Source organism: Orcinus orca, chromosome 9 (assembly GCF_937001465.1).
Source record: "Orcinus orca chromosome 9, mOrcOrc1.1, whole genome shotgun sequence".
Lineage (NCBI taxonomy): Eukaryota > Metazoa > Chordata > Mammalia > Artiodactyla > Delphinidae > Orcinus > Orcinus orca.
Window position 1 is genome coordinate 44,713,760 of NC_064567.1, and position 27,598 is coordinate 44,741,357.

Genomic DNA, 27,598 nt, shown 5'->3' on the forward strand with positions numbered 1-27,598 from the left:
TGCGTCTTATTACCAGAAGCATCTTTATTACTAGCAGGGTCCTGTATCTTTTCCACATTTGTGAGAAGGACAGAAAGACAGAAGGGATTAACAAACTATTGGAGTCAGGGTGTATACAGAGCTTCCAAATTATCACTTAGGCAGGATCTGTTTGAATATCCACCTTTATACCTTTGAACGACAGCTTCCGTTTTTCCCCATGTCCATCACCTGATAGATGAGGCCCTCGTGCAAAACCTTCTCATGGCACTCACAGACGGCAGGCTGGGGCAGGGGTCATACACAGACTCCTGCTCACTAGCTAATGTCACATCTTTCCCTCGCATCCAGGAAAGCATATTGGGGTCTAAATAAGTGAGATTGCTAAAAGTAGAGGAATGGCCTTCCATTGATCTTAATTAAGTTTTTAAAAAGTAAATTCATTACAAACATCGGTATTATACCTATCATTAGTAATGGTCATTTGTGACACAACTCACAAAATTTCAGGACAACATAGTTAAGAAACATTTTAAAAAATAAATAGGGTATATTGCTAAGCTTCCCAGATAGACCAGCACCCTCTACCTGTGGTGTTTTCAGTCCAGGCATGGTTGGTTGGGTTGACTCCCCCAGCTCACATATTCGCTTTTAGGGTATCAGTTACAAGGGTCTTACTTAGGTATGTCACAAGAGACACTTGGACTCTTAAGAAAGGATAAAAGAGATAAAAGACCATGTTGTCCAAAGCAATCAGTGAGTTAGAACCCAAACATTCTCATTTCCCTAACTGGCAACAGGGAGCCCCACGTTATCCATGCTCTTTGCTCCACGAATTGATCCAGAAGCTGAGCACTAAAGCTTTCCCTGTTATCTCCCAAGTTGGGATGATCTGCTTCCTTTCCACTGCATGAGAAAATGAAAATTCAAGAAGCGGGAATAGAAACCAGATTCAAAAAAGAAGAGGAAGACAGAGAGGTGACTGGCAATCTGATATAGTATGCCTCCTGGGGAAAACGTGTCTGGATCTTAAAGGCAGACTATGACAAAATGAGAGCAGAAACAAGTCTATTATTTCTAGGTCGCCATAGGGAACCAATCTAACCTGTTTACAGGTGGTCTTAGGGGAAATATCTTTAAATAGCTATTTGTCACCATCTTTTTCATCATCTTCCATGATCCCTTTGGGTCTCTCGTCCCTGAGCAGTGTCACACCTGCAAAACAAAGCACAGATCTGCAATTAAGTGCCTCTAAGTAAAATATTAGACGACCTTACAGCATAAACAGTACACAGGAGCATGGCAACGCAGAAACGTTTTAATGTCTGCAAAGCTAATGTCTGCAAAGCTAAAGGTGCCAACAGAGAGAGAGGGAACTGAGGGGCCTTATTTGGCCTTCCCAGAGGAGCTGTGGCTCAGTGAGAACACCGTTATGGTTATAAGAGATGCTCAACCTAGGTGTCAGAGGCAACTCTCACCCCCTTCTCTACATTCTACATTTAAGCTTACAGCAGTAGGATGGAAGCATATGGATTTTGGAGTCTAACTGCTTTGGACCCAGTCTGCCACTCACTTAATCTGTGTTGGGCCAGATAGCACCTTCAGACCTAAGTTTTCTTGTATGTAAAATGAGGGCATTAATATTTATATAAAGGGTTATTGTGACAACTAAATGAGAAGTATGTAATAATTCTTAGCACAGTGCTACAGCCATGAGCAACTTAGTTCTTCCTTTCCTTTCACAATTTGCTAGTTTATTTTCCCTTTGAAAAGAACTGGTAAGCCTCATGAAGTCAAACTACACATATTTTACTAACATCTGGGAAAATATTGAGCTGAGACTCTGAACATGCTGCTTCTGAATGTCAGTGCTGGTAGATGATAAATTTTATGTGGTTTAGAACAAAACGAGAAAATAAGGAAAATGCAGTGAATTTTTTTCATACAGCTATATGGCTACAATTCTGTCCTTTATTTTGAGATGATTCTTTTTCTTATCTTGGGGATTAAAATATCCTTTCTTCTATGAAATTTTAGGGGTGTTAGATGGTTGTTTTGTCAGTATCCTTACTAGGAAAAATTCGAAGTTGCTATCCCTATGTTAGGCTCACAATATCTTGTTTTTAAAAGTTTACTAGTCAGTGGAATTCAGAAGCCTGAGCACCATTTTCTGGATTGATCAGCCCAGAAAAAACTATCCAAGGAGGTCTGGACGGTTCTGCTTATCCTGTGAATTGTGAAATCGGTTGTTTTAATAAAAGGAAAGGGAGCTGTGATTCAGGGCCCGTCCTCCATGGTTTCTGTCATCCCACTCCAGTCAGTCAGCCTTGTTTACCCACCTCTGCCTTGAATCACTCCCCACCCTTCTCAGAATCAGAGACCTTTCTGTTCATGAAGCATTTCATAAAGATCTAAACTTGAGGGAGGAAAGCTGTGCACCCCAAGAGGCCTTTCTACAACACTGGAGTCCATTCAACAGTGGCAAATTGACGAATACTATGTGTTGAGCTTAATGACTATTCCTTTGATTCAGTCCCTCGTTGGTTCATATGGGTTCTTTACCAATTAGCTGATATTTATTGGAGGAGAAAAACAATTTCAAGAGTCTGGCTGAAAAAAAGGCTTTTGCATAAATCACTTATGAAGCAGAGTGGGAGATATTTTCTCTTATACCAGTTGCACAGAGGTTTGGATTTTAATTTAGAATTAAGGCTATCTTGATAGAAGAACACAGAGTTAGCTATGCTGAGCCCCCAAGCATACCATCCTTCCTTCCTTGATATTTCTTCACATTACACCAAATTTGGGTGGATTCAATGTGGACAGGAGCCTTTAAATTCCCAGATCCTAGTCAACTTTCTGGTTATTTTAAGTATCCTTGACACCTAGTTGTACAAGTATCTGGGCCAAGAAAAAAAAAAAAAAATCCTGGGATTTCAGGGAAGGGAGGAGGCTGTTAAATCATCAAGGTCAGCCCTTCCCAAAGTGGGCTAGGTTTCCACAGCGACACAGGAGATACTTTCAAGTGGAGGTGAACTAGTATATTAGTATACTATTATATAATAGTATATAATATAATATATCTAATAATAATATATATATTATATATAATATATAATAATAGTATACTATTATATTAGTATAATTAAACATTCATTTTAATGTCTTATAATCTAAAAATATATGGTAGTTTATCAAAATCCTGATCTCATGGATATCATTGCTTAGGATGATATCAGCAGCATCTCTATGTCGTCACCGTGTGCTTATCCTTGACGCTTCATATCAGTGCCTTTGGTCATTCGAAGATGAATGAGATTTAACAAACACTCGTCTATCTGATTGAACCCAGTCTTGATCCTCACATTTTCCTGTATAAGCAGAGGTGTATTATTGGAGAAATGTGCTCTGGAGCCAGAAAGCTTTCCCTTCATCGGCCACTGAACTTGGATCAGGTCACTTAACTTGTCTGAGCCTCAGTTTATTCGTCTGTAAAACGGGAGGAAATATAATTTGTATCTCCCACAGGGGATGATCCCGCCAAGACAGATTTAGCCCAACATTCTTTTATGCTTCAATCACACCTTACACGAACCTCTGTTAAAGTACTTTACACGTTGTAGGAATCATTGGACAAGACATCGTCTCCTTACCAAACTATGAGATTCTCAAAGGATATCCTAACGTCTAACACAGGACTTGGAATGTAGTAGGGATTTAGAAAAATGTCACTTCTTTCCCTTTCCCTCTCTATGTAGAAGAGTTTAGGGCACCTGGTTGCTTCTTAGAGCTTGATGTGTTTTTAAGGCCAAAGCTGTTAGTCCAAGGTCTCTAAAGGGTCAATTAGCCTTGCAGCAAGCTGTTTTAGGCCATGATCCCCGCCAGAGCACCATCTAAAGCCAGTCACCTGCATTACAGATGTGTGCAGATCTAAGGCAGCCAGAGCTAAGACACCACCCCTCCAGAGAGAGCGCTCTATTCCCGGCAGGACAGAAGAGGTGTCACTTTCAAAGGACACATCAGGCTCCTTTCTACAAGTACCATATAGAGCTTTGATCTCCAAGTGTTCACAGCTCATAGGCCAATTTTTCAGGAAGTTTCTCTTCAATGCTTGCAGCCTCATTATTCATTATTTTCTCCAGTTCCTTTTGCCACAGACCTCAACTGAAGACTTCGCTTCCTCTTAAGCAGGTCTCGGCTACGCAGATCTGACCAACCCCAAACCAGTTCTCCCTGCCCTGCAGTTCCTTGGCCCTGGCAACTGTGGGTCACGTTGAGAGCAAAGCTTGGGCTGGCAAGGAAGCCCGAGATGACTCCTCACTGCTCAGAGGAGTTGTCTGATGGTTGGAAGCTGTCAGAGAAGCCCATTAACCTCAGGGAATGAAGGTAGCTAGCTAGAGATTTAAAGAAGAGAGTGAATCCCTGTCCAGCCTTCACTTGCCAAGGGCTAATGAGAGGAGATGTCTCCAGAGAGCATTTTCCTGTGAGTTCCTCTCAAGACCCTTATTAGAATCAGTGTGTCTCTCTGAACCTCTGCTGAAGGCTCCATTCTTATCAGCCTAACTAGCATTTCGATTACTGCCAAATCTTTAGATACTAAAAGGCTCTTCAAAAATAAAGTACTTCAGCTAATATGCTAATGAAAGCTAGAATCATAGAACACTATCTATAATTGCAAATACTTGCAACCCAAAGATTTGCTGATTCAATGAATTCCATAATGTATACAGGCCACTGCTCCAACTCTTGTGTACTTTGCACTGTTTGATAAACATTTTTTATTTGTCCGGGAAGCTGCTCTCTTAGGATGTCGATATTGGGACGTAAGCAGCCTCCATTCCCAGAGAAATAGAGCTTAACAGTTTAGGAAGTTCCTTGAATCAGCAGGGTTCTATGGAGAGGTAAAACACTGTGACTAGAAAAATTCTCACCTTTAGAAATGATTTAACTTATCTCAAAGAATATAAGGTTCTTGAGGACACGGGGGAGGGGGAAGGGTAAGCTGGGACAAAGTGAGAGAGTGGCATGGACATGTATACACTACCAAACGTAAAATAGATGTTAGTGGGAAGCAGCCGCATAGCACAGGGAGATCAGCTCGGTGCTTTGTGACCACCTAGAGGGGTGGGATAGGGAGGGTGGGAGCGAGATGCAAGAGGGAGGAGATATGGGGATATATGTATATGTATAGCTGATTCACTTTGTTATAAAGCAGAAACTAATACACTAGTGTAAAGCAATTATACTCCAATAAAGATGTTAAAAAAAAGAAAAGAATATAAGTTTGAAAAGAGATAGAGGTGAACTAACACTTATTGAGGACTTTCAATAAGCCAGGAACTGTGCCAGGTGCTTTATATACTTTATTTAATTGTGTTAACAACCTTGAGAGACAGATTTTATGGTTCTCCTTTCGGAGATGGATGAAATGAAGGAGGCTCTTATGGTCTGTTTCCCAAGGTCACAAAGCTAGAATGGAGCAGAACCAGAGATCAAACCTACACCTGTCTGATTCCAAAGCCCATGTTCAGTGCTGTGTACTAAGGTAACTCTCTGACCGTCAGTATTTTTGTTCTTCTACTAAGTCTTCCCCTAGAAGGACTTCAATAAAAACAAATACAAGAATGAGCATAAAATAATCAGTCTCCTAATGGAGAACTTGAAACTGCTAAATCATGATTGCCGAATGGAATATCTAATGAACAGATACTTATAGAGCACGGCTATAGAGGAGGGACTGGACCAGATATCAAGGTGAATACCAGCAACGCAGGGCAATCCCAGGCCAATTCTCATGACTTCATTGAAAAAGTCTTTGATGTAAGTCAATTTAAATAACAACTACAACAACAGCAACAAAAACAATGAGGATAATACTAAAAGAGAGGGCAAAGTCTTGGTATTTGCATGCCCAGCTCTAATACAGAGTTAGTTCAGAATAAAAAATATGCATTTTGGCCTTGGAGGGGTCTGTTGGCAGAGACTTTAAGCTGGCTGAGTCTTAAAAGGTGACTAGAATTTGGACAGAGGCAGAGCTTGGAGGAAATGTGTGAGGGGTTGAAGGATCAGTATAGGTAGGGATGCATGTAACCTATGAGAAACATGGCCGAGGCAGGTTCAGACCCTCCCAACTGGTCCTTGGTGCATTTCTCCAGACAAGTGCTTCCTCATGCTCCATTCCTCCTTGCCTGGCTCTTCTCAGAGGTCAGTAACCCTGTCTGCTCCCCTGACTGTCTTTCCATGATGTGTTCTGAGCCATCTTTCAATTTTGTTATTAGATGCAATAATGGGAAAATACAGTTTTATAATAATGACTAAATCTCATCTCCTCCCAAGTGTCCCTTCTGGATTGCTAAAATGCTACCAGTCCAAACCATAGCATGGTGCAATGAAAAACTGCTCACAGATGAGACAGACCTGGACAGCAGCCCCAGCTCTGTCATGTAACAGTGTTTGAACGTGAGCATAATTTGATCCATTCATCAATCGTTCTAATCATCCCATCATCAATTAGCCAATCAGCCATCCATTCATCAGTTTCATCAACAGAAGACTTTAGAGTAGCTAAGTTACTTAAATTCTCTCTCAATTTCTTTATCTGTAAAGTGAGATAATAGTTACTGTGTTATTCAGTTGATTTTTGAAAATCCACAAGACATGTAAGCTCAGTAGCTAACGTTAAGTAGGGTTTCAATAAACATTAGCATATTTTCTCTTCTGCCATTCTCCCACCCCCAACTACTATATAATACAAACACGCACTCCGTCTTATACTCTAACCGTGATTGTGTATGTCTTTCTCCCCAACTTGTACATAAAATTCTCAGGGACAAGGCTATACCTCACATGCTGACTGCCCTACCCTACAACGTGGGGTTGTGCACATAGTTCAGCAAGATTTTTTGGTTTGATTTGACACATATTAAGAGAGCTATCATTATTTCTGCAGCTCTCTTTCTCTCCCTTTCGCTCTCTCTTTTTCTTCTTTTGAGGATTTGGTAACTATATCCAGGTGTCTTGGGAGACTCAGCTGTCAGCCATAGAATGCAAGATTCCTGGAAGACTGGGGAGGAGGGTATTTAAACTCTTCTCAAGGACCCACTGACATTTCTATTTCATTGGCTCAGTGAATTCGACCAGTTCTGCTGAAGCATGAGTTGTGCTCTGATCATCACCCAGCTCCAAGTCAGCCCCAGGGGAGCGGCCAATGAAGGTAAACCTGAAAGGCAGCAGTAAATGCTGTTCCTCCCCTGGGCCCTTCTTTGAGACACAGATTGCTGGGCCAGGACAAAGGCCGTGCCTCTGGCACGTCCAGATGTTAAGCCTGTTGACCTGTTTCCATCACCCCCTGAAAATGCCGTGCACCAGCTCTTTTACCTGCTGCAAAGGGGGACACATGCAGGGCAGGTGTGTCTTTTCTCCGTGGCTTTTTCTGTTCCAGGTCAGTGTTATGAAGAGCTGGACTCATTTTGCCTTTTGGATGTCTCTCTTGGACATCGTATCTTTTAATTAAATGTTCTGAAAGCACACCTGCATAATTAGGGGAACAGAGGGAGAAACAGGGTCAATACATTCATCCATATTTGCACATACACCTGGTGATGGTAGTCAGTAGATCTTTTCAAACATCTTAATAAAAGCAGTTTCTTTAAAATAAGAATTAGTATTTATTGAGGCTACACTAGAGAACATCATTTGTGCAAAGGATTTTACATGTCTGATTTCATCTTAGCCTCGCAAAACCCTGAGCAATTTAATATTACTACCACCGTCCACTCGCTGAGGAAAGTGAGGCAAAGACATGTGCCTGAGGAATGGAGCCCAGGTCTGTCTGCTGTCAAAGTCCACCCGCATTAGAGCGATGGGGCCTTTGCTGTTCCGTAAGCCACGGGCTACACTCTTCACTGGCTTAATTAGTCCTCTACTTCCACCTACCTGCCTACTCTTCTCTCTTCTACGCGTGAAAGTTCTCTCCAGTTTAGAGAAAACTCTCTAAAAACAGCCTCCTCTATAAAACTGTCCACAATTCACTGCCCACACTGAGCTCCCAGGGTCCTTATCTGAGGACCTCCGTTATGATGTTACTTCTTGCTGTATATTTCAGCTGTTTATGTGTTTCTCTTATTTCTTATAAAACTGAAAGAAAGTTCCTTTTCAGAATGCTCTGTGTTCTATTTGTTTTGTATTCCCCTGAGTGGGTTGTGAATAGAGAGGACATTAAATAAATGGCCTGGAGGGAAGGGGTAAAGGAAATAAGACAAAACAAAACGTTTGGAAGCAAGAGAGTGTCACATGCCACACGCAGGGTTGTTATAGAGACGCGTTAGCTGTTCACCAGATTGTTTCGCTCTTCTGGGCACACAGCTGGGCTGCATTTCTCTGCCTCCCTTGCAGTCGGGTGAGGGTTGTTACGGAAGGAAGTGTGTGTGCCACTTGCAGGCTTGCCAGTCCTCCACTCTGTCTGCCCTGGGCCTGCTGGATGCCTACAGTGACTTTAGAAGCCGTGTAGTGTCGATGTCCATTGACTCAAGTCCCTGCGGGACTGTTTGAAGCACAGCCTGCCTCCCCCGTCCCCAGCTTCCACTGAGGAGGGAAAAGTAAACCTGTATTGTGTTATCCACTAATATTTTGGACCATATATATATATATATATATATGTATATATATATATGGTATATATATATGGTATATATATATGTTATAATGGCTGGCCTTATCGTAACTAAGACAAATGTAGAGATTGCAACAATGATTTAAAAACATCCAAATATTTAAGGAAAAAATTGTAAGACCAATGTGATCTAGAGGCGAGCAGTTCCCTTTTACAGATGTGCAAACTGACCTCACCGTCCGTTACCTGGTATGAAAGGTGGGATGTGCAGGGCCGGTGTATCTTTTCTCCTTGGTTTTTTCTGGTCTGACTCAACATTCAGGGTGACCTGTACATTTTTCCCTTTTCTTGGCTTCTTTTTGAGCTCACAGTCCTTAATAAACTGGTCTGAAAGGTCATCTGATTTTGACAAGACGCAAAGAAAAAAAGAATATTACATAAGTGTCCAGTCATGGACTGGCTGGATTCCAATTATACCTGATGATAGGAGTAGAAGTCATTTGGTCTGAAAAAGAAAAGTATTTATTTATTGTGGCCTCTTCTACAGCGGACCTTACATGCATAAATCATGTAATAAAACTAGAATTCTGTAAAATTCCAAATGGAGAGAGCTTAAATGGGATGGATAATCAAGGCAAAGAGGAATTTTAAAATATAGTTAAGCAAGGCACAGAGTGGGTTTAAGTTACATATCTGATGGGAGAACAGGTGTCAAATGCTCCTTCCCAATTTCCTTTGCTCAAGCCTTATTCTCTTTGGAGAGCCCAAGGGCCGGTACAGCGCCTTATGCTCTCTTTGGTCTTGTACTTGGGTTCTCAGTCTGTTCCTCACTGCCTTCATTTCTATGACTGGCCAAGTCACACCAGTGATTCACACTTACACTTCAGCACTGGTCTTTTTAAAAAATTTTTATTTTATATTGGAGTATAGTTGATTTACAATGTTGTGTTAGTTTCAGGTGTCCAGCAAAGTGATTCAGTTATACATATACATATATCTATTCTTTTTCAGATTCTTTCCCCATATAGGTTATTACAGAGTAGTGAGTAGAGTTCCCTGTGCTATACAGTAGGTCCTTGTTGATTATCTATTTTATACATAGTAGTGTGTATATCAGCATTGGTCTTTACCCTGCCCCCTGGCTTTGCAATTCTCCTATTTGCCCATCCTAACCCCAGGTCCTCGCGTCTTCTTATTCATCTCTTTATTTTCCTCAGTCCCCTGCATTACCTCACCAGAGCTTTTTTTTTTTTTTTTTTTTGCGGTACGCGGGCCTCTCACTGTTGTGGCCTCCCACGTTGCGGAGCACAGGCTCCGCACGCGCAGGCTCAGCGGCCATGGCTCACGGGCCCAGCCGCTCCGCGGCATGTGGGATCTTCCCGGACCGGGGCACGAACCCGTGTCCCCTGCATCAGCAGGCGGACTCTCAACCACTGTGCCACCAGGGAAGCCCTCACCAGAGCTTTTGAAGCCTCGATTCTACATCATGTCCATCAGATGTCATTGTATGTAATTAATTCGATCCGATCACCCCTTGCCCATTAAAGTATTCTCTCTGTTCCATTTTACTCCTCTGTGCTTTGGTTTATGTTGCTGTCCTTTGAGCTCCTCTGTCACTGTTCTAGCATTTGTTCATTCCATAATGATTTATCTCCTGCTCTAGATAGAGCCTTTTTGGAGATTAAAGATTATATATCCTTTTGATAATTTTATTCTTAATTGCCTCTCCCACCAATAAATACTTGCTGAGTGGATAAATAAGTAGAGTTAGACTGATCTAAGTTCAAATCCTGACTCAGTTTCTTGTTAGTTCTGAGAACTTGGGCCATAATTTCTTTTTTTCCCCTTTTTTTTGGGGAGGGCTTAATTTCTAGGAACTTTAATATTCTCTCAAATTTTAAGGTGAGGATAATATTAAATGTGTGTGTGTGTGTGTGAGAGAGAGAGAGAGAAGAGAGAGAAAGGGAGAGAGAGAGAGAACTAAATTTGTTAAGGATGGTAAAGCATTTGATACATTTGATATATTTCATACCCTCAAAAAATGTTCACTCTAGCCATTGCTTACCCCCAATACTTTCCCCAAGGCTCAGAGGAAAGTCAAACCCTCCCACTCCCACCCCATCATTGTCTTTTCTTATTAACCCGAGTCCTGGGTGTCCTTTCTCAGTTTCTAAGTATCCACAGCATTTTTACTCATGTTATCTAATGATTACTTATGCATATCTTCTTGGCCCTCTTTTATGACAGGTGTCTTGTATTTTATCTCCTTAGCAACAATGAATAAATATTTGTTGAATGTATGCTTGAATGAATGAACTCAAACATATTATGGGTAAGGAGCTATCCCGTTAGGATTCAAAGAAGGTGCAAGGCAGGGAAGCTATTTGTCTCTCTGGAAACTCACTATGGCCTGGATACTGTCCAGCTAGATTTACAACTATGAATGATGTTGGGGAAATTCAGAGAGTAATTGGATTTTTTTAATCCCTCCCTCCCTCCCTCCCTCCATTCCTTCCTTCCTTCCTTTTTTCCTTCCTCCCTTTTGTTTATCCTCTCTTTCTCTTTCTTTTGTTTATGAAAATATTCAGGTCACTTTTTTAAAAATATTGTGGATTAAATGTGCCAGACCTTTTCACTTCACTTTTGTGGGTCTAGACATAACCTGTGTCATTCATTCATTTATTTATTCAACAAACATTGATTAAACCTCTACTGTATATGCCAGCATTGAGCTAGGACTAAAAAGAAAAGTAAGAAATGGACCTTGCTTCCAAGTTACTTATGGTCTATTGGACGTTATATCTGGATGATCCTTTGTTTTAGAAAACCCAATACATGTAAGGAACCAACTATCAGAAATATTTAGTAACTATCATTATGCCTGCCTCATCAGAAGATCATAATACATAACCAAAAAATCAAACAGCATCATTCTTCAGCCATATTTAATAGTAATAAATATTTCCTTTTATCTGGGAGATTTTAATAATTTCATCCAATCATTTCAATTTAATAAGCATTGATTGAAATTGTACTATGTGTAAGGCATTGGACTATATGATTTTATGTTTACATGCATGCAAAAAAAGGAGATGAGAAGGGGACTTTATTGAGTACTACTTATGTGCTAGGTGACTTCACCTCATTTTAGTGTGTGGGATGGACCAACACCTTTTCTGATTCGTCAATGCCTGTGTTCTACCAGACGTTAAATATTCACACCATCCTGAATATATTACCTCATTTAGTTCTCACACCACGCCCACGAGGAAAGGTACAGTTATCCCTAACTTGCAGATGAGGGGACTGAGGTTTAAAAGGCTGAAGATTCCACTGCTGTCAGGTTATGGCATCAGGATTAAACCCAGGCTCTTGAGTCTATGTATCTTAATGCCGGGCGGAAAATGTGATTTTAAAAATGTATTACCACAGAGCACAGTTCATTTCCCCCCATATTATCCATACCATAGACATTTGTTGAATGAATTAAAGTGGCTCAGAATGAGTGCCGCCCAGCTGTGGGGTCTCTGGAAGTACAGGCTGGCTGTGGACCAGCCATGCATCACCGTTCAACCCCAAGAAGTGATTCAGGGCACCGTACAAAGAGCAACACATTTCCTTCAATTTTGACTTTTACTTCAATTGCCTTTTCTCCCATGTTTGGAGAAATCCTGAATATAAAATATCTTGATGGTAAATGGGGAGAGGGGAGAGGCAAGGGGAGTCATAACCAAGCGAGGCATAAACAAAGGCTATGAATATGCAAAAGGCCCACCCATCAAAAGTCTGAGTGTCTCATTTTTAGAAATGGGTAGAGGCAGAAATGTTTCTGGTATTTTCATTACAAATGTTATGCAAAAAGTCAGTTCTGGAAAGGAAACAGATTGACAATAAAGCAGAAAAAGGCTATTTAAAATTCTGTCTTGATAGGCAAAGAGAGATATTTGAAATATTTTATTGGCACTGCACGTGGGGTGTAAGTGTGCTGGGAAGGACTGGAAACAAGCTATAGTGTCACATTCCATTTACTGCCTCAAAAATGCTCTGCCTGGGACTCTGTCAGACCCAAAAAAGAGGACAATGCCTTTCCCCTCTTTTTTTAATTCTAATGAACTTCTCTACAGTGCTTCAGCTAATATTTACGTGGCAGACCCCACAGACCCACGGCTATTTGCCCATCCATCTGGTGTTGGCTGTCATCAAAAGTCACAAACTATCAGGTTTCAGGGGGCCTCCCTCTGACTTGCTTGCAAACTGAATGGCAGGGATGCCCCCTTTCTGACTTTCACCCTTGACATTCACACTGGAGCATTTACCTAAGTGGCCACAACGAGGGTCAAGCTTGTCCAGTCTGTCTTCTGAGAGCTCCAGCGGCTGCATTTGCTCAGTGGACATCATCAAAGGAGGGCCCGTGTGTGGATTTCTTCTCCAGCACCACCGAAGTATAGAAACAAGTCCATTAGTACCTCTTTTGTTTATTCACTCACTTGTTAAATAAGTATATCTACTGAGCACTTACTACTATGTTCTCCATTCAATCTTATTTTTAAAGTCTGCTTCTTCTACTTAGCTACTAGAAGCTCCAAACTTAAGATTTAAGCCAAAATAAATGAATCACACACACACACACATACACACACACACACACACACACACAGATTATCAGTAATTGTCATGTATCAAATGTTCAATATTTGCTGTCTTTCAGAAGCACTGTGGGAGTTTCAAGAATGAACACTTGTAAAGTCTGAATTAGAAAAGAGTTAGCTGGGAGTTACAGAAAATCTTGATTAAACCTTGCCTGTATTTTTTTCTGTTGAGCTCTGCAAAGTAAGATTATGCTTATTTCACAGGTGAGGAAACTGAGGATCAGAACATCTAATTAAGTTATTTAGTCACACATCTATTAAATAGCCAAGATTGGATCCATCTCCATTTCTGAAGACTCCCACTAGAGACCCAAGACTCTTAAAACAGTGGCTCCTTTGAATCGAAATTGAAACAGGCTTCTGGTTTCTACCATTACATGCTTATAACTATGAAGTAATGAGACTTCTTCCCTATCCACGTTACAACAGTCGTAGAGACGTGGTAGGAAAATATCTAGGTCTTGAAATGGATCTTTATTATTTTCTCCCTAGAGATTTCTGACGTAATAGCAAATCTGTTTCCTCTTCCTCCTCCCGCCATAGCCCATTTTTCCTAAACCACAAATCCATTGAATTTTTCAGAGCTATTAGTTGTAGCCATGTCCAGAAGGAGTAGAAATTCAGAATGGACATGTGTCAGGTCTGAATGAGAAATGCATTAGTTGAGATTTATAGGAAATCTTCATTAGAGTCTGCCTATATTCTGTTTCTTTTAGATAATTTATTACTCGTGTCCTACCATAGCAAGAATGGTTAGAGAGCAGTAAGATTAAAATGACCCAACTGGTCGTTTTTTCTTGAGATTCTTGGATATTGGCATGCGGAGGAACACACAGACCAATTGTGTTAACATTTCAAGCTCACAGAATTAGTTCAACTCGGTTGTCTTCTGAGGAATAAGCCAATGTTCTCTGGGAAGGCTAGAGGGCCTCTCCTCCTCCAAGCTGAGATCATTGTGTAGCAGATGGAGACATTAACGGATTACTTGAGCCAGCTTTTAGTGTCATTCTGAGCAGACTGACTTCACTGAGTGACTTCAGCAGAAATCAATTCAGACCATTGCTTTTAGTGTTTGTATAGAGACTGCCAACTCCCTGGGACCATAAGGAAGTATGCTGTTAACTTGGGTGGCCGGCCGCTACCTGCTTGCGTGAAGAGGAAAGCTATGGGACCATCATTCAGGATGAGTGGGCTCAGTGTTGGGGTCTGGAGGCAGAGTCACTCAGATATGGCCTGTGTACCTACTCAGTCTTTCATCTCTTTGGGCAGAAGGTCATGGGCCCTGTCATTGACTTTGTGCTGAACACCACCCCATGCAGGAACTAGTTAAAATATTCCTTCTCTAGAAGAAGAGACTGAGACTCAAAGAGCTTAACATGACCTACAATTAGTTACATATTTAGAGTCAGTCATCGTTTGAACTCAGGCCTCTTACCTTCTGCTCTAGGTCCTCTCTGGCAGGAGTACCCTCTCCTTCTCTCCAGCCTAATGTAAGCTGGTTTTTGTACTTGGTCATATGGCTGCTCCTATGTGCTCAATAGCTGGTTTATTTACTTTGAATCTGAGCTTTCAAGTCAAATAGATCTAGGTTAAATTTCAGCCCTTTACCTAAAAGCAGTAAGACTTTGATGAAGTGGCTACATCGTCATGAGGTAGTGAGGATAGATGGAGCCCAAGTGCAATATAATCGTTTTTGCTCTTTCTGCCTACAATCTATTGCTGCTGTGGTAGAATTTGCCCAGGCGAGCGTCTTCCTGGTGCACCCACAGACTGGTACCCGGGGACATAGGGTCCTCTCTGCCCCCATTCTTAGCCTCAGTTTTCTTATCTGTAAAATAGACTTAATAATAACTATCCCAGAGTTACTATGACGATTAAGTAGTAGCTATGTGCTTTGCACATTGTAGGTATTGAGTAAATGTCAGTCATGTAACATTGTCTATACCTTACTAGATAGCTGGCTAATGAAGACCAGCTAACGAACTGAACAATTCTAAAAACATTGACTCTTTCATTTTCATCTAGATGCTGACCCATGGGACAGCCAAGCCACCATCCGAGCAAATTGGCTTTCACAGTACTGGACTTGAGAGAAAGGAGGCTGCCCTTGAGAGACGAGCTGTGCAAGTGTCAGAAGTCCACGGACAAGGTAAGGGTACCTGGTGATCAGTCACAAAACTGACACGTGCCTCCTCCCCAAGGTAGCACCTAGTGTCTATGGGGGACACATCACTATTTTAAATCAGTGTGAGGGAAAAAATGATGGTAAGCCTCTGTTTACTAGGAGGCTGAGAGATGGTTTTCACATTTGGGATTTTACTTTACAAAAATACTCCATGCTGGGCAGGGATGCATTTTGCCCATGGGATTAGAAGCTACGTTTACTATGGATGATGTCACTACAGTATTCTTGGCTGTAAAAAAAAAAAAAAAAAAACCTTCACACAAAGAAAGGAACGAGTACACGGAGGAGAGAGGTATTTGGAGTTTAGCATCACCTTATTAATGATCGTCATTTTATCTGCCTGTTGAATCTTAGTATAAGACGACCCCGTCTCCCTGCCCCCTCTGCATTTCTACCCTCAGTGAGAAGAGGTGCTCAGGATAATTGAGCCGCTGTAAGTTAGGAGCTAGTCTAATTCTTGAACTAGGAAATGGAGTATTTCTACTTCGTATTCCTGACTCTGCCCATGCGTTTCTCTCTTTAATTCAGTCTCCACCCCAAGCACAGCATATGGATGTTGCTTTTCTCATGCTGCCCAGGGAGTGTTTCATCATCTCCCTCAGCAGCTCGCTGTAATATGGGAAATTTCTGAAGAATCAGCTCTTGCTTTCGTACCTAAACACCTGGTACCCTGGGTCTTCAGATTCCAACCAAAGGGCTAGGGACTGAAGAGATGCTTTGGGGGTATTTTATAAACTATTTTCTAGTCAAAGATTTGTGATCCTTTAGCATTCTCTTGCTGTTTATTGGTTCAGTGTGGTCTCTGAATTTGAATACTCACACAGTGACGGCTGGGACCACCACTGTGACTGTCAGTATTGGCCCTCCCAACCTCTCCTGAAAAGCCTGGGGCCACATGTATGGTGGAAATCAGGATATTTTTATTATGTAACACCTCCAGAAGAGTCTCAGGAAGCTCCACAATCACAGGCATTACTTCTGTAGCAAAAATATGAATATTCACACTAAACCACATAAATAAAGCCTACAAAATGATTCATACCTTTTATGTCAGGTTTAGCTACCAAATGAATTTATGTTGAACCTAACAACAACAAGAACTTTTGGTTTTCAGATTTTTCCATTAGAGAAGAAAGAGCTGTGGGTCTGCATTACTTTTCTCATTGTTGTTTGAAAGAATGTGGGTGTTTTGTTGTAGCACGTACAAGAGACCAGGTGATGGCATATCAGGGGTTTGAGGAGGTTTTCAGGATCGTGACGCTAAACTCTCGTAATTCCTCTCGGTAATTCTTACATTCTTTTTCTCAGAGAGACACTTGTAAACACAAATACCACTGAGAGAGGAGATACATTAACTGATGTCACAGCACACAGGGGTTATTAATGACAAAGGTCTCTTTCTCTTTTGAGAACAGGAGAAGAAAGGTCCAGGGAGCTGGGTGCCAGGGAAGGAAGCTGGCTAGGTTGCAGGGCAGGAAGGCCAGAGCAGCCTGCTGAAGCCGAGGACACCTTTGAGGGAGCCCGTCTCCACTAGCTCAGAGCTGGTTCCTATTTCAGGAGGATAGTAGTGTTATTTCTGAAGCTAAAAAAGATTGGTCAGTTCACTTTAAGGTCAGAAGCTGCTCTGGGCATGTTGTCCTTTCTCTTAACACTGAGTAGATTTCTCAGTTGGGTGTTAGCATATGTAGTTTAATGCATAGAAAATTCCTCACTGACTGTAAGCATTTGGTGCTGTGAGGTGTATATAAGGTAGAAACAAATGCTTGGTTGCTTGTCCCACTCTCTAGCTGGGTGAACTTGGGAAAGTTATATGTCCTCTTGGAAACTTAGTTTCCACATCTGTGAAATGGGCACGATAGTGGCTCTTCTCCAGGGTTGTTGAGAGTATTAACAGTACCATGTGTGTCAAGCTCCCAGCCCAGATCCCAGCACATGCTACCATTTTAAGAATGTCAGTTGCTTTCTTGGCTCTTTTAGTCCTCTGCTTGGAATTACAACATGTACATCTAAATTGAACCATTGGAACCATCTCCTTGTCCCATCTCTGGCCTTTTCTGAAGCTAATGATGAGATAAGAACAATCCGAGGTACAAACCAACTGCAGAACACCCACTTCCAGGCCTTGGGAACATACTAATACTGATTCTCAGGAGCGAGCTGACACTTAGCCGAGTCATGTGGTATTCTAAAGAATTTCCCCAAATTAGTCAGACCTGGATTTACTTGATGGAATAAAAAGTTAGAAGGTTATGTCCACAGCCCAAGGCAGTGTCTGGTTAAAGTAGCCTCTGCTTATGTAAAAATTCACATCTTTTGTCAAATCTTTTTTTAACCTGAGGACTGAATTCAGGTTAAAAGTACCACGTTTTTAAATCAAATTTAGAAGGCCTAAATTTGCAGTATTCCTCGAGGAATGACTCTTCCTCGAAGTAGGACAGAGAGGGGATTTTTTTGATTAGGACACTCTCCTCAGCCTTGGAAGATATGCCTCCCTACGCTGCTGTGTGAATACGCAGATATTCCTGTGTTCATTATGAAACTTCGCAATTTAATTTGCGGGGACTCTGGTTCTTACAGAACTCAGGAGTCCACCTCCCTTGAAAAAATGACTTGCAAGTGGTGACTTTCCCAGCTCCGCATCTAATTCCGGCTTAGTCTCACTCCAGAAAGCATCGCCATCTCCCACGCCCCCTGTACCCCCAGCTGCAACCTTCTTTGTCCCAGCAACCACAAAAGAGCTGTAACTTATTGGAAGCTTGCTTTTCTCACCATAAAAGTTCTCAGAGTAAAAATCCGAAGCACTTACCAGTCAGTGCAGGTGCTGAGATGAGAAGGCAAGTGATGGGGAGGAAGTGTTTCCTCTCTGAAGCTGGGCCGGCTCCTCAGTGGCAGTGGCTGCTGCTGCCCGGCTTCAGCTCCTCTTATCAAGGGACCAGCTGCCGCTGTTGCCATGGGGATGCTCTGTTTCTCAGGCGCCAGGGCAAGGGGGATGGAGAGGGAAAGAGGACTCATCTCGCGGCCACTGCTCCCTACCGTAATAATTGTCCATTACAAAAACAATGCACAGAGTAGTGCTTTGAGAGCCTGCTGTGCAAGGCTGGAGTAGTCCAGACAAACAAGATCGGTCCTTTAATCCCCATAACAACCTTATGCAGTAGGATTTTTTTGGCCTGGCTTTGCAAATATGGAAGTTTAGGCACAGAGAGATTAAGTGACTTGCCCCAAAGGTGCCACAGCTAATTCTGACCCTCAAATCCATTTGAATTTAAATTCAGAGTACTCTCATTCACCACTGTTGCCTCTTGGAGTAGTATGCTGATGAGAAGACGAATAATAGTAGCAATCGCTGACATTTACATAAGGTTTCGCACATGCCAGGCGCTCCTCTTTACACATATCAACTCTTCAACCCTCATAACAGCTTTGCAGGATAAGCTGCTGTCATCATGCCCATCCCACTGATGTGACATTTGGGGCCCAAGTTCTCACTGCTAGTAAATGGTGAGGGCAGGGTTGGAACTGGGCATTGAATGTTAGAGTCCATGCCCTTAACCACTTTACAGTCCTGCTCACCAGTGAGAGCATTTTAGAAAGAAATAAAACATAACAAAGAATGCAGCCCTCACCATATAGGTGGGGTATGGAGGGCAGGAAAAATTTGCTCCTTCAAAGGAACTAAACCAGATGTTCTAGTATTAGGAATCCACATGCACTCCAAGAAAGGCTTAGTGTCAAAGGGTATTTAAACAAGTTGTGCGGGAGGTGACATGCTGTCAGGTGGAGAGGAAGGGTCCATGTTTCCCGTTTGCTCACTGGAGGAAATGTCCTGTGTTGATTGGAGGAACAGACGTTTGTAGTCACTGGTTTGGGCATCAAGAGCAGGGAGGTCAGTCTGGGAGATCAGGTAGGGATCAGTATAGGCTGGAAGGACTTGAGATCCCTGAGGGTAATCAGGAGGCTACCCACCAATACTGCCCAAGAAATGGGTTCTCCCAGAAGAGGTCTGAGCGCTTTCCATGCATGTTGTTTTCTTTCTTCCCTGAAGATGCAGGCTGTGCAGGTCCTCAGAAGCTCCTCATTGACCTCAACTACCAGTTAGTTCCCAGTATTGAGTTGGTCGATGCCTCCTTGACATTTACCAGCATCTCAGTAATAGAGCAAGAACTCATATAATAAGCTCATCCTGAGGTTGACCCCAAGGGTTAGAATTTCTTCAAATGCCGTGGTAGTGTATCAGTAGAGAGTAGGCTTCCCTGTTTGATCCACCTTGTCTTGGTCCTTATTGGAAGCTCTAGGACAGAGATGAAGGCTGCCAAATGGTAATGCTCCTGGCTAGGAAGGGAAACGCCTGCATGCTGAGGCAAAGTCCCTAAAAGCGGCTCTCAGTTCCAAACTGCCTGCTTTATCCTCTTACCAGCAGCCTTGTTGGCCAACAGGTTAGCAGCATCTTCATCTCCAAACTTAGGTGGAAAGAATATGCTTTCTTCCTAGACTTCTCAATTCTTTTTTAAAATTAAACCTTATTTTTTTTGTATAACTGTAGACTCACATGCAGTTATAAAAAATAATACAGAGAAATCACCTGTAGCCTTTAAGTAATTCCTTCAGTGTTACCATCTTGCAAAACTATAGTAAAATATCTCAACCAGTGTACTGGTATGGATACAGTCAAGATACAGAGCAGTCCCGTCACCGCGAGCCTGCCTCACGTTAGCCCTCCCCCCTACCCAACTCTTCCTGCCCTTACCCACTCCTTAACCACAGCAACCACTAGCCTGCTCTCTATTTCTATAATTTTGTCATTCCAAAAATGTTATGTAGCTGGAACTGTACGTAACTTTTTGAGTTTTATTTTTGTTTGTTTGTTTGTTTTTAACTCGGCATTGTTCCTGGTGATTCATCCAAGTTTTTTCATGTATCAATAATTTGTTCCTTTTCATCACTGAGTAGCGTTCCACGGTATGCACCAAAGTTTAACCATTCATCTGTTGTAGGACATCGGGATTGTACCTGGTGTTTGGCTATTACAAATAAATCTGTTATGAAAATCGATGTACAGGCTTTTGTGTGAACATAAGTGTTCATTTATCTGGAATAAAGCCCAGGAGTGAAATTCCTGGCTCCTATGGCAATTGCAAGTTTAATTTTATAAGGAACAGCCAAACTGTTTTCCAGAGTGGCTACACCGTTTCATATTTCCACCAGCCATTTATGCGTGATTCAGTTTCTCCACATACTTGTCAGCATTCGGTGTTTAATTTTTTAAAAGTCATTCTCATAGGTGTGTAGCATTATCTCATTATGGTTTTGCTTGCATTCCCCTGTTGAGTAACAATGTTGAACGTCTTTCCATGTGCTTGTTTGCCACCTGTATGTTTCTTTGGTGAAATGTGTTTTCTAATTAGATTGTTTGCTTTTTGTTTTTACTGTCGAGTTTTGAAAATTCTTTATATATTCTAGATACTAATCCTTCTTTACCAGAAATACATTTTTGCAAATGTTTTCTCCCAGTCTATAGCTTATCTTTTCAAACTTTTAGCAGAGTCTTTTGTAGAGCAAAAGTTTAAAATTTTTATCGTCTCATGTATCATTGAATTAACTTTAAAGCATAAAATGTTGAGATTATTTCTGGGGCCCTTCAGAGAAGCTGAACAGTGTTAGGAATTTTAAAACACTCTCGTCACAATTTCCCAAGTTCAAAGGGAACATTTTCAAAGAGAGAAGAGTGTATGAATTCTTTATTTCCCCTTTGGATAGACACGTACTTCTCCGAAGTTCAGGTTGTTGTGGTGGTGTTTTTTCCAGGGCTTTCTATGCGCACTTTAATTGATTATGCCCAACCCCCCTTTTAAGACAGATGTAAACAGCAACTGTGATGGCAGATGGTAATGTAAACCTATACCTCAGAGAGTTCTAAGTAACAGCCACATATGTGCAGTGTTGAAGTCATGGACCCTTGGCCTCCAGTGTTCCCAGTGTAAGAGCAAGGAGCCATTGTGTACGTGACATGATTTGTAGGTCCAAGAGCCCTCTGATGAGTGGCTGAATTGGCTTCCGGCTTCATTCCTGATGGATGCCTAATGGTAACTAGCTTTAAATGAACGTATTTTCATTTTAATCACAAATATTCAATCTTTATGAATAAGAATGATCACAGTGATAGACATTTTCAGACAATTTATTTCAGTCAGTAACCCATAAAATGTGCACTTGAAATATTTGCCTTCCAAAATCAATCTAAGGCAGTTTCTGTGTTGATGGGTGATGGGGCTCCAGCTTTTCAATTAAGAAAGAGAGAGAGAGAGAGAGAGAGAGAGAGAGAGCACTGAATATTTGTAGGCTGGTTCTTATCCCAGAGATCTTGCTGGATCACTTTGGTTACTTGCTTCAACACTCAGAGAGGAGAATTACGGTTTCAGATCAATATCTTCTGGTAAATAAGTGTCTCTGTTTTGCTTTGGGAAGCTGTGAAAACAATTTTAGCTCTTTATAACAGAGGACTGTTTGACTTTATCTATAAGAAATTCTGATATCATTTATTCACATCTAATTGAAATAAAAATATAGAATATATTTAACCTTCCAGAAATTGTCAAATACTTAATAAGTGCTTATGGAAATAGGAAGTAATATTAATTCACTTCAGATAATTGTAGATTCACATGTAATTATAAGAAATAATATAGTGAGATAGAACCTTTTCTGTATTGTGCTCAATTTCCCCCAATGGTGACATTTTTTAAGACTATAGCACAATATCACAACCGGTTATTGATATCCATACAATTCACCTATCTTATTCTGATTTCTCCTGCTGTGTGTGTGTGTATTGTTTCATACAGTTTTATCACCTGTGTAGGTTAGTGTATCTACCACCACTGTCAAGGTACTGAACATTTCCACCACCAGAAGGATCCCTCATGTTGTTCTCTTATTTATTTATTTGTTTGTTTATTTATTTATTTATTTATGGCTGTGTTGGGTTTTTGTTGCTGTGCGCGGGTTTTCTCTAGTTGCAGCAAGCAGGGGTTACTCTTCATTGTGGTGCACGGGCTTCTCATTGCAGTGGCTTCTCTTGATAAAGAGCATGGGCTCTAGGCTCGCAGGCTTCAGTGGTTGTGGCATGTGGGCTCAGTAGTTGTGGCTCGCGGACTCTAGAGCGCAGGCTCAGTAGTTGTGGCGCACGAGCTTAGTTGCTGCGTGGCATGTGAGATCTTCCTGGACCAGGACTCGAACCCGTGTCCCCTTCATTGGCAGTTGGATTCTTAAGCACTGTGCCACCAGAGAAGCCCCCATGTTGTTCTTTTTTTTTTTTTTTTTCGGTACGCGGGCCTCTCACTGTTGTGGCCTCTCCTGTTGCGGAGCACAGGCTCCAGACGCACAAACTCAGCGGCCATGGCTCATGGGCCCAGCCGCTCAGTGGCATGTGGGATCTTCCCAGACCAGGGCAGGAACCCGCGTCCCCTGCATCGGCAGGGGAACTCTCAACCACTGCACCCCCAGGGAAGCCCCATGTTGTTCTTTTTTAATCACAGCCACCTCCCCACCTCCCACTCCTGTATTCTTTGCCCCATCATAACCTCTGGCCGTGTGGCAGTCACTAATCTATTCTCCATTTCTATAATTTTGTCATTTCCAGAATGTTATGTGAATGGGGTCATACAGCATGTAACCTTTGGCATTGGCTTTTTCCACTCAGCATAATTCTCTGGAGATTGTTGCCTGTATGTTCTTTTTTCTTGCCAAGAAGTTTTCTATGGTACGGATATACCCCAGCTCGCCTAACCATTCACCTGTTGAAAGATATTTGGGCTACTTTCAGTTGTCATTTATTACAAATAAAGCTGCTATGTACATTTATGTACAGGCTTTTGTGTGAGCATAAGTTTTCATTTCTCTGGGATAAATGCCAAGGGGTACAATTGCTGTTCTGTATGGCATTTGAATGTCTAATTTTTTAATATGCAACACCTTTTATTCCAATCACCTCTCAAAACAGGTTTCAATATGGTGACAACTAAGAGAACACATACACGGGAACGAGGCAGTGGGTTGTTTAATTTTATGAAAAATTACCAACCTAGTTTCTAGAGTGGTTATATCAGCTTACATTCCTGCTAGCAACGTGTGAGTGACCTAGTTTCTCTGCATCCTCACCAGCATTTGATGTTGTCACTATTTTTTATTTTAGCTGTCCTAACAGGTTTGCAGTGATATCTCACTGAAGTCTTAGTTTGCATTTCGCTGAAGGCTAATGATGTTGAACATTTTTCATGTACTTAGTTTGCTATCGTTATATCCTCTTCAGTGAAGCGCCTCTCCATGTCTTTTGCTCATTGTCTAATTAGATTGTCCAATTTTTACTGTTAAGTTTTGAGAGTTATTTATATATCCTAGATATTAGTCTTTTGTTGGATATGTGGTTTGAAAAGATATTCTCATAGTATGTAACTTACCTTTTCATCTTCTTCACATGGGTTTTACAGAAGAAAATTTTTAAATTTCATGAGTCTTATTTAATAGAGATTCTCCATTGAAACCATCTGGGCATAGACATTTCTTTTGAGAGCTTTCAAATTACACATTCAATTTCTTTACTGGTTCTAGGTCTATACAGATGACTTATTTCCTGTGGGTTAAATTTTGGTAGTTGCTGGTTTTCAAGGATTGGTCCATTTCTTCTAAGTTATTGAGTTATGAGCATAAAGTTGTTTCCTTATTATCTTTTAAGTGGCTGCAGGATACATAGTAATATCTCTTACTTCATTCTTGATATTGGTGATTTGTATCTTCTCTCTATTTTTGTAAGTCTTGCTAGTGGTTTATCAATTTTACTGATTTTTTTCCCAAACAACCAGCTTTTTGTTTCACTGATTTTGCTCTACAGTTTTCCTCTTTTCAGTTTCCTTGATTTCTGCTCTTATCTGTATTATTTCCTTTCTTCTGCTTGCTTTGGATTTATTTTGTCCTTCTTTTATTAGTTTCTTGAGGTAGGAAATTCGGTTATTCATTTGAGAACTTTCTTCATTTCTAAGGTAAGCATTAATGACATAAGTTCCCCTCTCAGAACTGCTTTAGCTGCATTCCACATATTTTGATGTGTTATATTTTCATTTTCATTTAATTCTAGGTATTTTCAAATTTCCTTTGAGACTTCCTTTTGACACGTGTTAAGTACAGCAGATACAATAGTGAATAAAATACAGTGTCAAAGTCCTTTGCATGGAATATGCCACGGGCAGATGGCCAAGGACAGTCACATTTTGAAAGTTGGAAGATTGCAGCAACTATTTACCTACCCTTCTGAAAAAGAACAAAACATTACAATCTTTCTGGAGGGACAGTGTTATATCATTTCGAGAACTGTCAAATTTTAAATGAAACTTTGGATTATTCCTGATATTTTGGTCTCAATGATAACATCTACCCAGGAATGTGGGTGACTTGGCTTTAAACGGCATGGGTGTCTCTACTTTGTGATGTCAGCTGACCCGCCTGAATGTCTCAGGGGATGAGCCACTCGCCTGTCAGGACCTGACATTGCAGCTTTCCTAAGGCGCTTGACTGGACATTTGATCTGTGATACATCCTTGTTTTCCACACATACCTCACCTTTTATATCACCTTCATCTCTACCTTGATTTTCTCTCATTTCCTACAGCTGATTCAATTCCAAAGCTTGCCCCACCTACATGCATTTCTATCTAGTTTCCAGGTCCTGGCCTATAATGGTTTGTCTTATCCAGTAGAGATCTAGAGCCATGAGGTCTTTGAGCATCATTCTCACCAAAGGGGCCATAGTCCCACTGGCCTCAAGTGCATTTTTGACCCAGAGAGTCCCAATCACACTGACTGACCTTGAGCACCATTCTGACCCAAACAGCCATAGTCACCCTGACCTAACTACCTTTTGTTAAGTTCCCACTTCAGTCTAAGTACGTTCTGGTGAATTCTCATCATAACCCATCAGGTATATGTTATTTTGTGTTACAGGTTTAAAACTTGATTTTCAGAAACCTAGGTCACTTGTCAATGTTGAATAGCTGCTAAAGAGCAAGGGAGTGGTTTGAACCCACAATCTATCTTCTCCAGAGTCAATGTTCTTCCCTTTATCTTGCTCTGTGATGCATGTGACACTTTCCCAGTTGTCTCTGCATTGGTGGTCTTCCCAGGCTTCGTGCTCTTCTATTCTCTTGCATCAGTGAAGCAGACAGATCCGACCCATCCTTTGCTCCCTCATGGAAGCCAAGCTGACTTTATTCTTTTTGAGTAACATGCTCTCAAAGCTGGACATCTGGCTACTGTATAAAATGGTGATCACCTCTCAGCAGAATAGCAAGGGAGCCATGTGGCTTTTCCTCGGTTACTAATCCAAAGCTTTGCTTGAATATTAATTCTATCATGGCTTCTCTGCTGCCCTATTAAGTAAGTACTAAAGATGAGAAACATGCTGAAAATATGCTGACTAATGCAGCTCTAAGTCATTAAGGGTACCCAGATGTTCTCTGGTCACTGGTTACCTCTCCAGCATGCGAGTTTGAATACACCTGTGGAGAATGAATTCATTGCCCTTTCCCATGCATGCTGCCTTCTAGCTAAGCTATTAGAATTTTCCAAATCTGAGACTTGCCTGGATTCTGAGAGATCTCCACCAGAGGCAACACAATAAGGGAACTGAGCCTAACCCCCACGGCGTCACCAAAGCCTATCAAATGTTACTGTAAGCGTTCATATAAGGCTGCCTTGTTGGAGGAAACCAGCGAGGGAATTGATGTGAGCTACCAGATGGTAATAGTGGCAGACACGACACATTGTTTATGGGGGCTTCTAAACACAGAGGGAGCAAGCACATATATTTTCCCAAAAGGCACACAGAATTTTAAGGTATATGCAATGCAGTTTAAAGCTTTTGTTGCTCAGAGAGAAGTAGTTAAATGAGGGGTTGTCACATTTGAATCATGCTACGAAAATATTAAGTAAGTTCATTAACTTTCTATGAGCATAAAAAGTGTTGACTAAGGTTTTTATGCTATGGAAAAAAATCTTATAAAGTTTTAGGACTTTGCCTCTTTGGTTTCAACTGCATGAAAAATGACACACAATTTAGGAATATGTGAAAGCAAGTTTTAAACTCAGCATGTGTTTAAAACAGCGGCTGTAACTTCTGCACTTGATTTCAAGGAAATTACATGCCTCATATTACTACACGCATAAAGCCCGGAGGGAAACTCTCTTGCCATTTGCCAGTGAGAAGGTCAGCTCCCCAGTTTCTGGCAGGGCCTCCATGCAGAATTTTGGCTTCTCCTCCTGTCTAGTACACCCTGGCCTGGAAGTGCCAGCTCTAGAATGCCTACATAGGAGCAGCCCCGGGGTGCACTCTGGTTGGAAGGGGAGGTTAGAGGGTCTGCCTCAAAGCTGCATTTGCAAAGCAAGCACATGGTTATTACTAGATTGTATATTCATTTGTGTTTGGATTGGTGGTACACACTATGCGGAGGCTAAGTCTACCAGCCCTTGTCTCTGCCAGTGCTTCCAGAGCGTTTTTCTTACATTCCCATCACAATCCAGGAAGTTGAAATGATACCAATTGCCTTTAAGGTCAATTTTAAACATCTATACCTAGAATCAAGGCTCACTTGATTTGATCTTTTCTTACCTCTCCAACCTGGTCATCCACCACTGCCTAAATGATTTCCTCCCTGTTCTCCAACATTCTTGTCTCAAGCATATAATATACTGGAAAAGAAAGCACAAGGTTTGAAATCATAGAGAACTGGGGTTAAATCTGTATCATGTCTAGTTACACTCTGGGTGATCACAGACAATTTAATCTCTGAGACCTCATTTTCCCACCTATAAATGGTGATAGTAATACTTGTCTTATACAGTTCGGATAAGTATTAAGAGCGATAATACCATAAAAGTATCTGATGCAGTGCCTTGGCTCAGAGCTGTCGCCTAAGAAATACTCATCCTCTTCCATTGTCCTTTGCTTCATTTTTTAAATTCTCCCAACCCCCAAAATGATAAAATCAAATTTAATTTTGTCAGATAAGAACCTCCTGGATCAACTTAGACAAAATCTGTATTCGGAGGGTCAGTAGAACTTGGAAAATCATGTATGAGAACAACTAGTAAGAGGTAGTAGCTCCATGACCATTCAAAACTATGTTC

General features: G+C 41.4%; 1 protein-coding gene across 1 annotated transcript; it reads right to left on the minus strand.

Moving 5' to 3' along the window:
* On the minus strand, positions 1 to 18,351 carry PPP1R17 (protein phosphatase 1 regulatory subunit 17). The gene is made up of 5 exons (XM_004269929.3): positions 18,231 to 18,351; positions 12,907 to 13,027; positions 8,837 to 8,989; positions 7,357 to 7,509; positions 1 to 1,194 (listed from the first exon to the last, which is right to left on the minus strand). The coding sequence occupies exons 2-5, from the start codon at positions 12,986 to 12,988 to the stop codon at positions 1,124 to 1,126; spliced, it is 459 nt and encodes a 152-aa protein (XP_004269977.1). The 5' UTR covers positions 12,989 to 13,027; positions 18,231 to 18,351; the 3' UTR covers positions 1 to 1,123.
* Between the last annotated feature and the right edge of the window lie 9,247 nt (positions 18,352 to 27,598).

Excerpts from the sequence above, each read along its gene's own strand:
- PPP1R17 (XM_004269929.3), bottom strand. The coding sequence starts at position 12,988 with ATGATGTCCACTGAGCAAATGCAGCCGCTGGAGCTCTCAGAAGACAGA. Across the intron at positions 7,510-8,836 it reads CATCCCACCTTTCATACCAG|GTGTGCTTTCAGAACATTTA; the intron begins GTAACGGACGGT and ends CTAATTATGCAG. Across the intron at positions 1,195-7,356 it reads TGTGTCCCCCTTTGCAGCAG|GTGTGACACTGCTCAGGGAC; the intron begins GTAAAAGAGCTG and ends TTTGTTTTGCAG.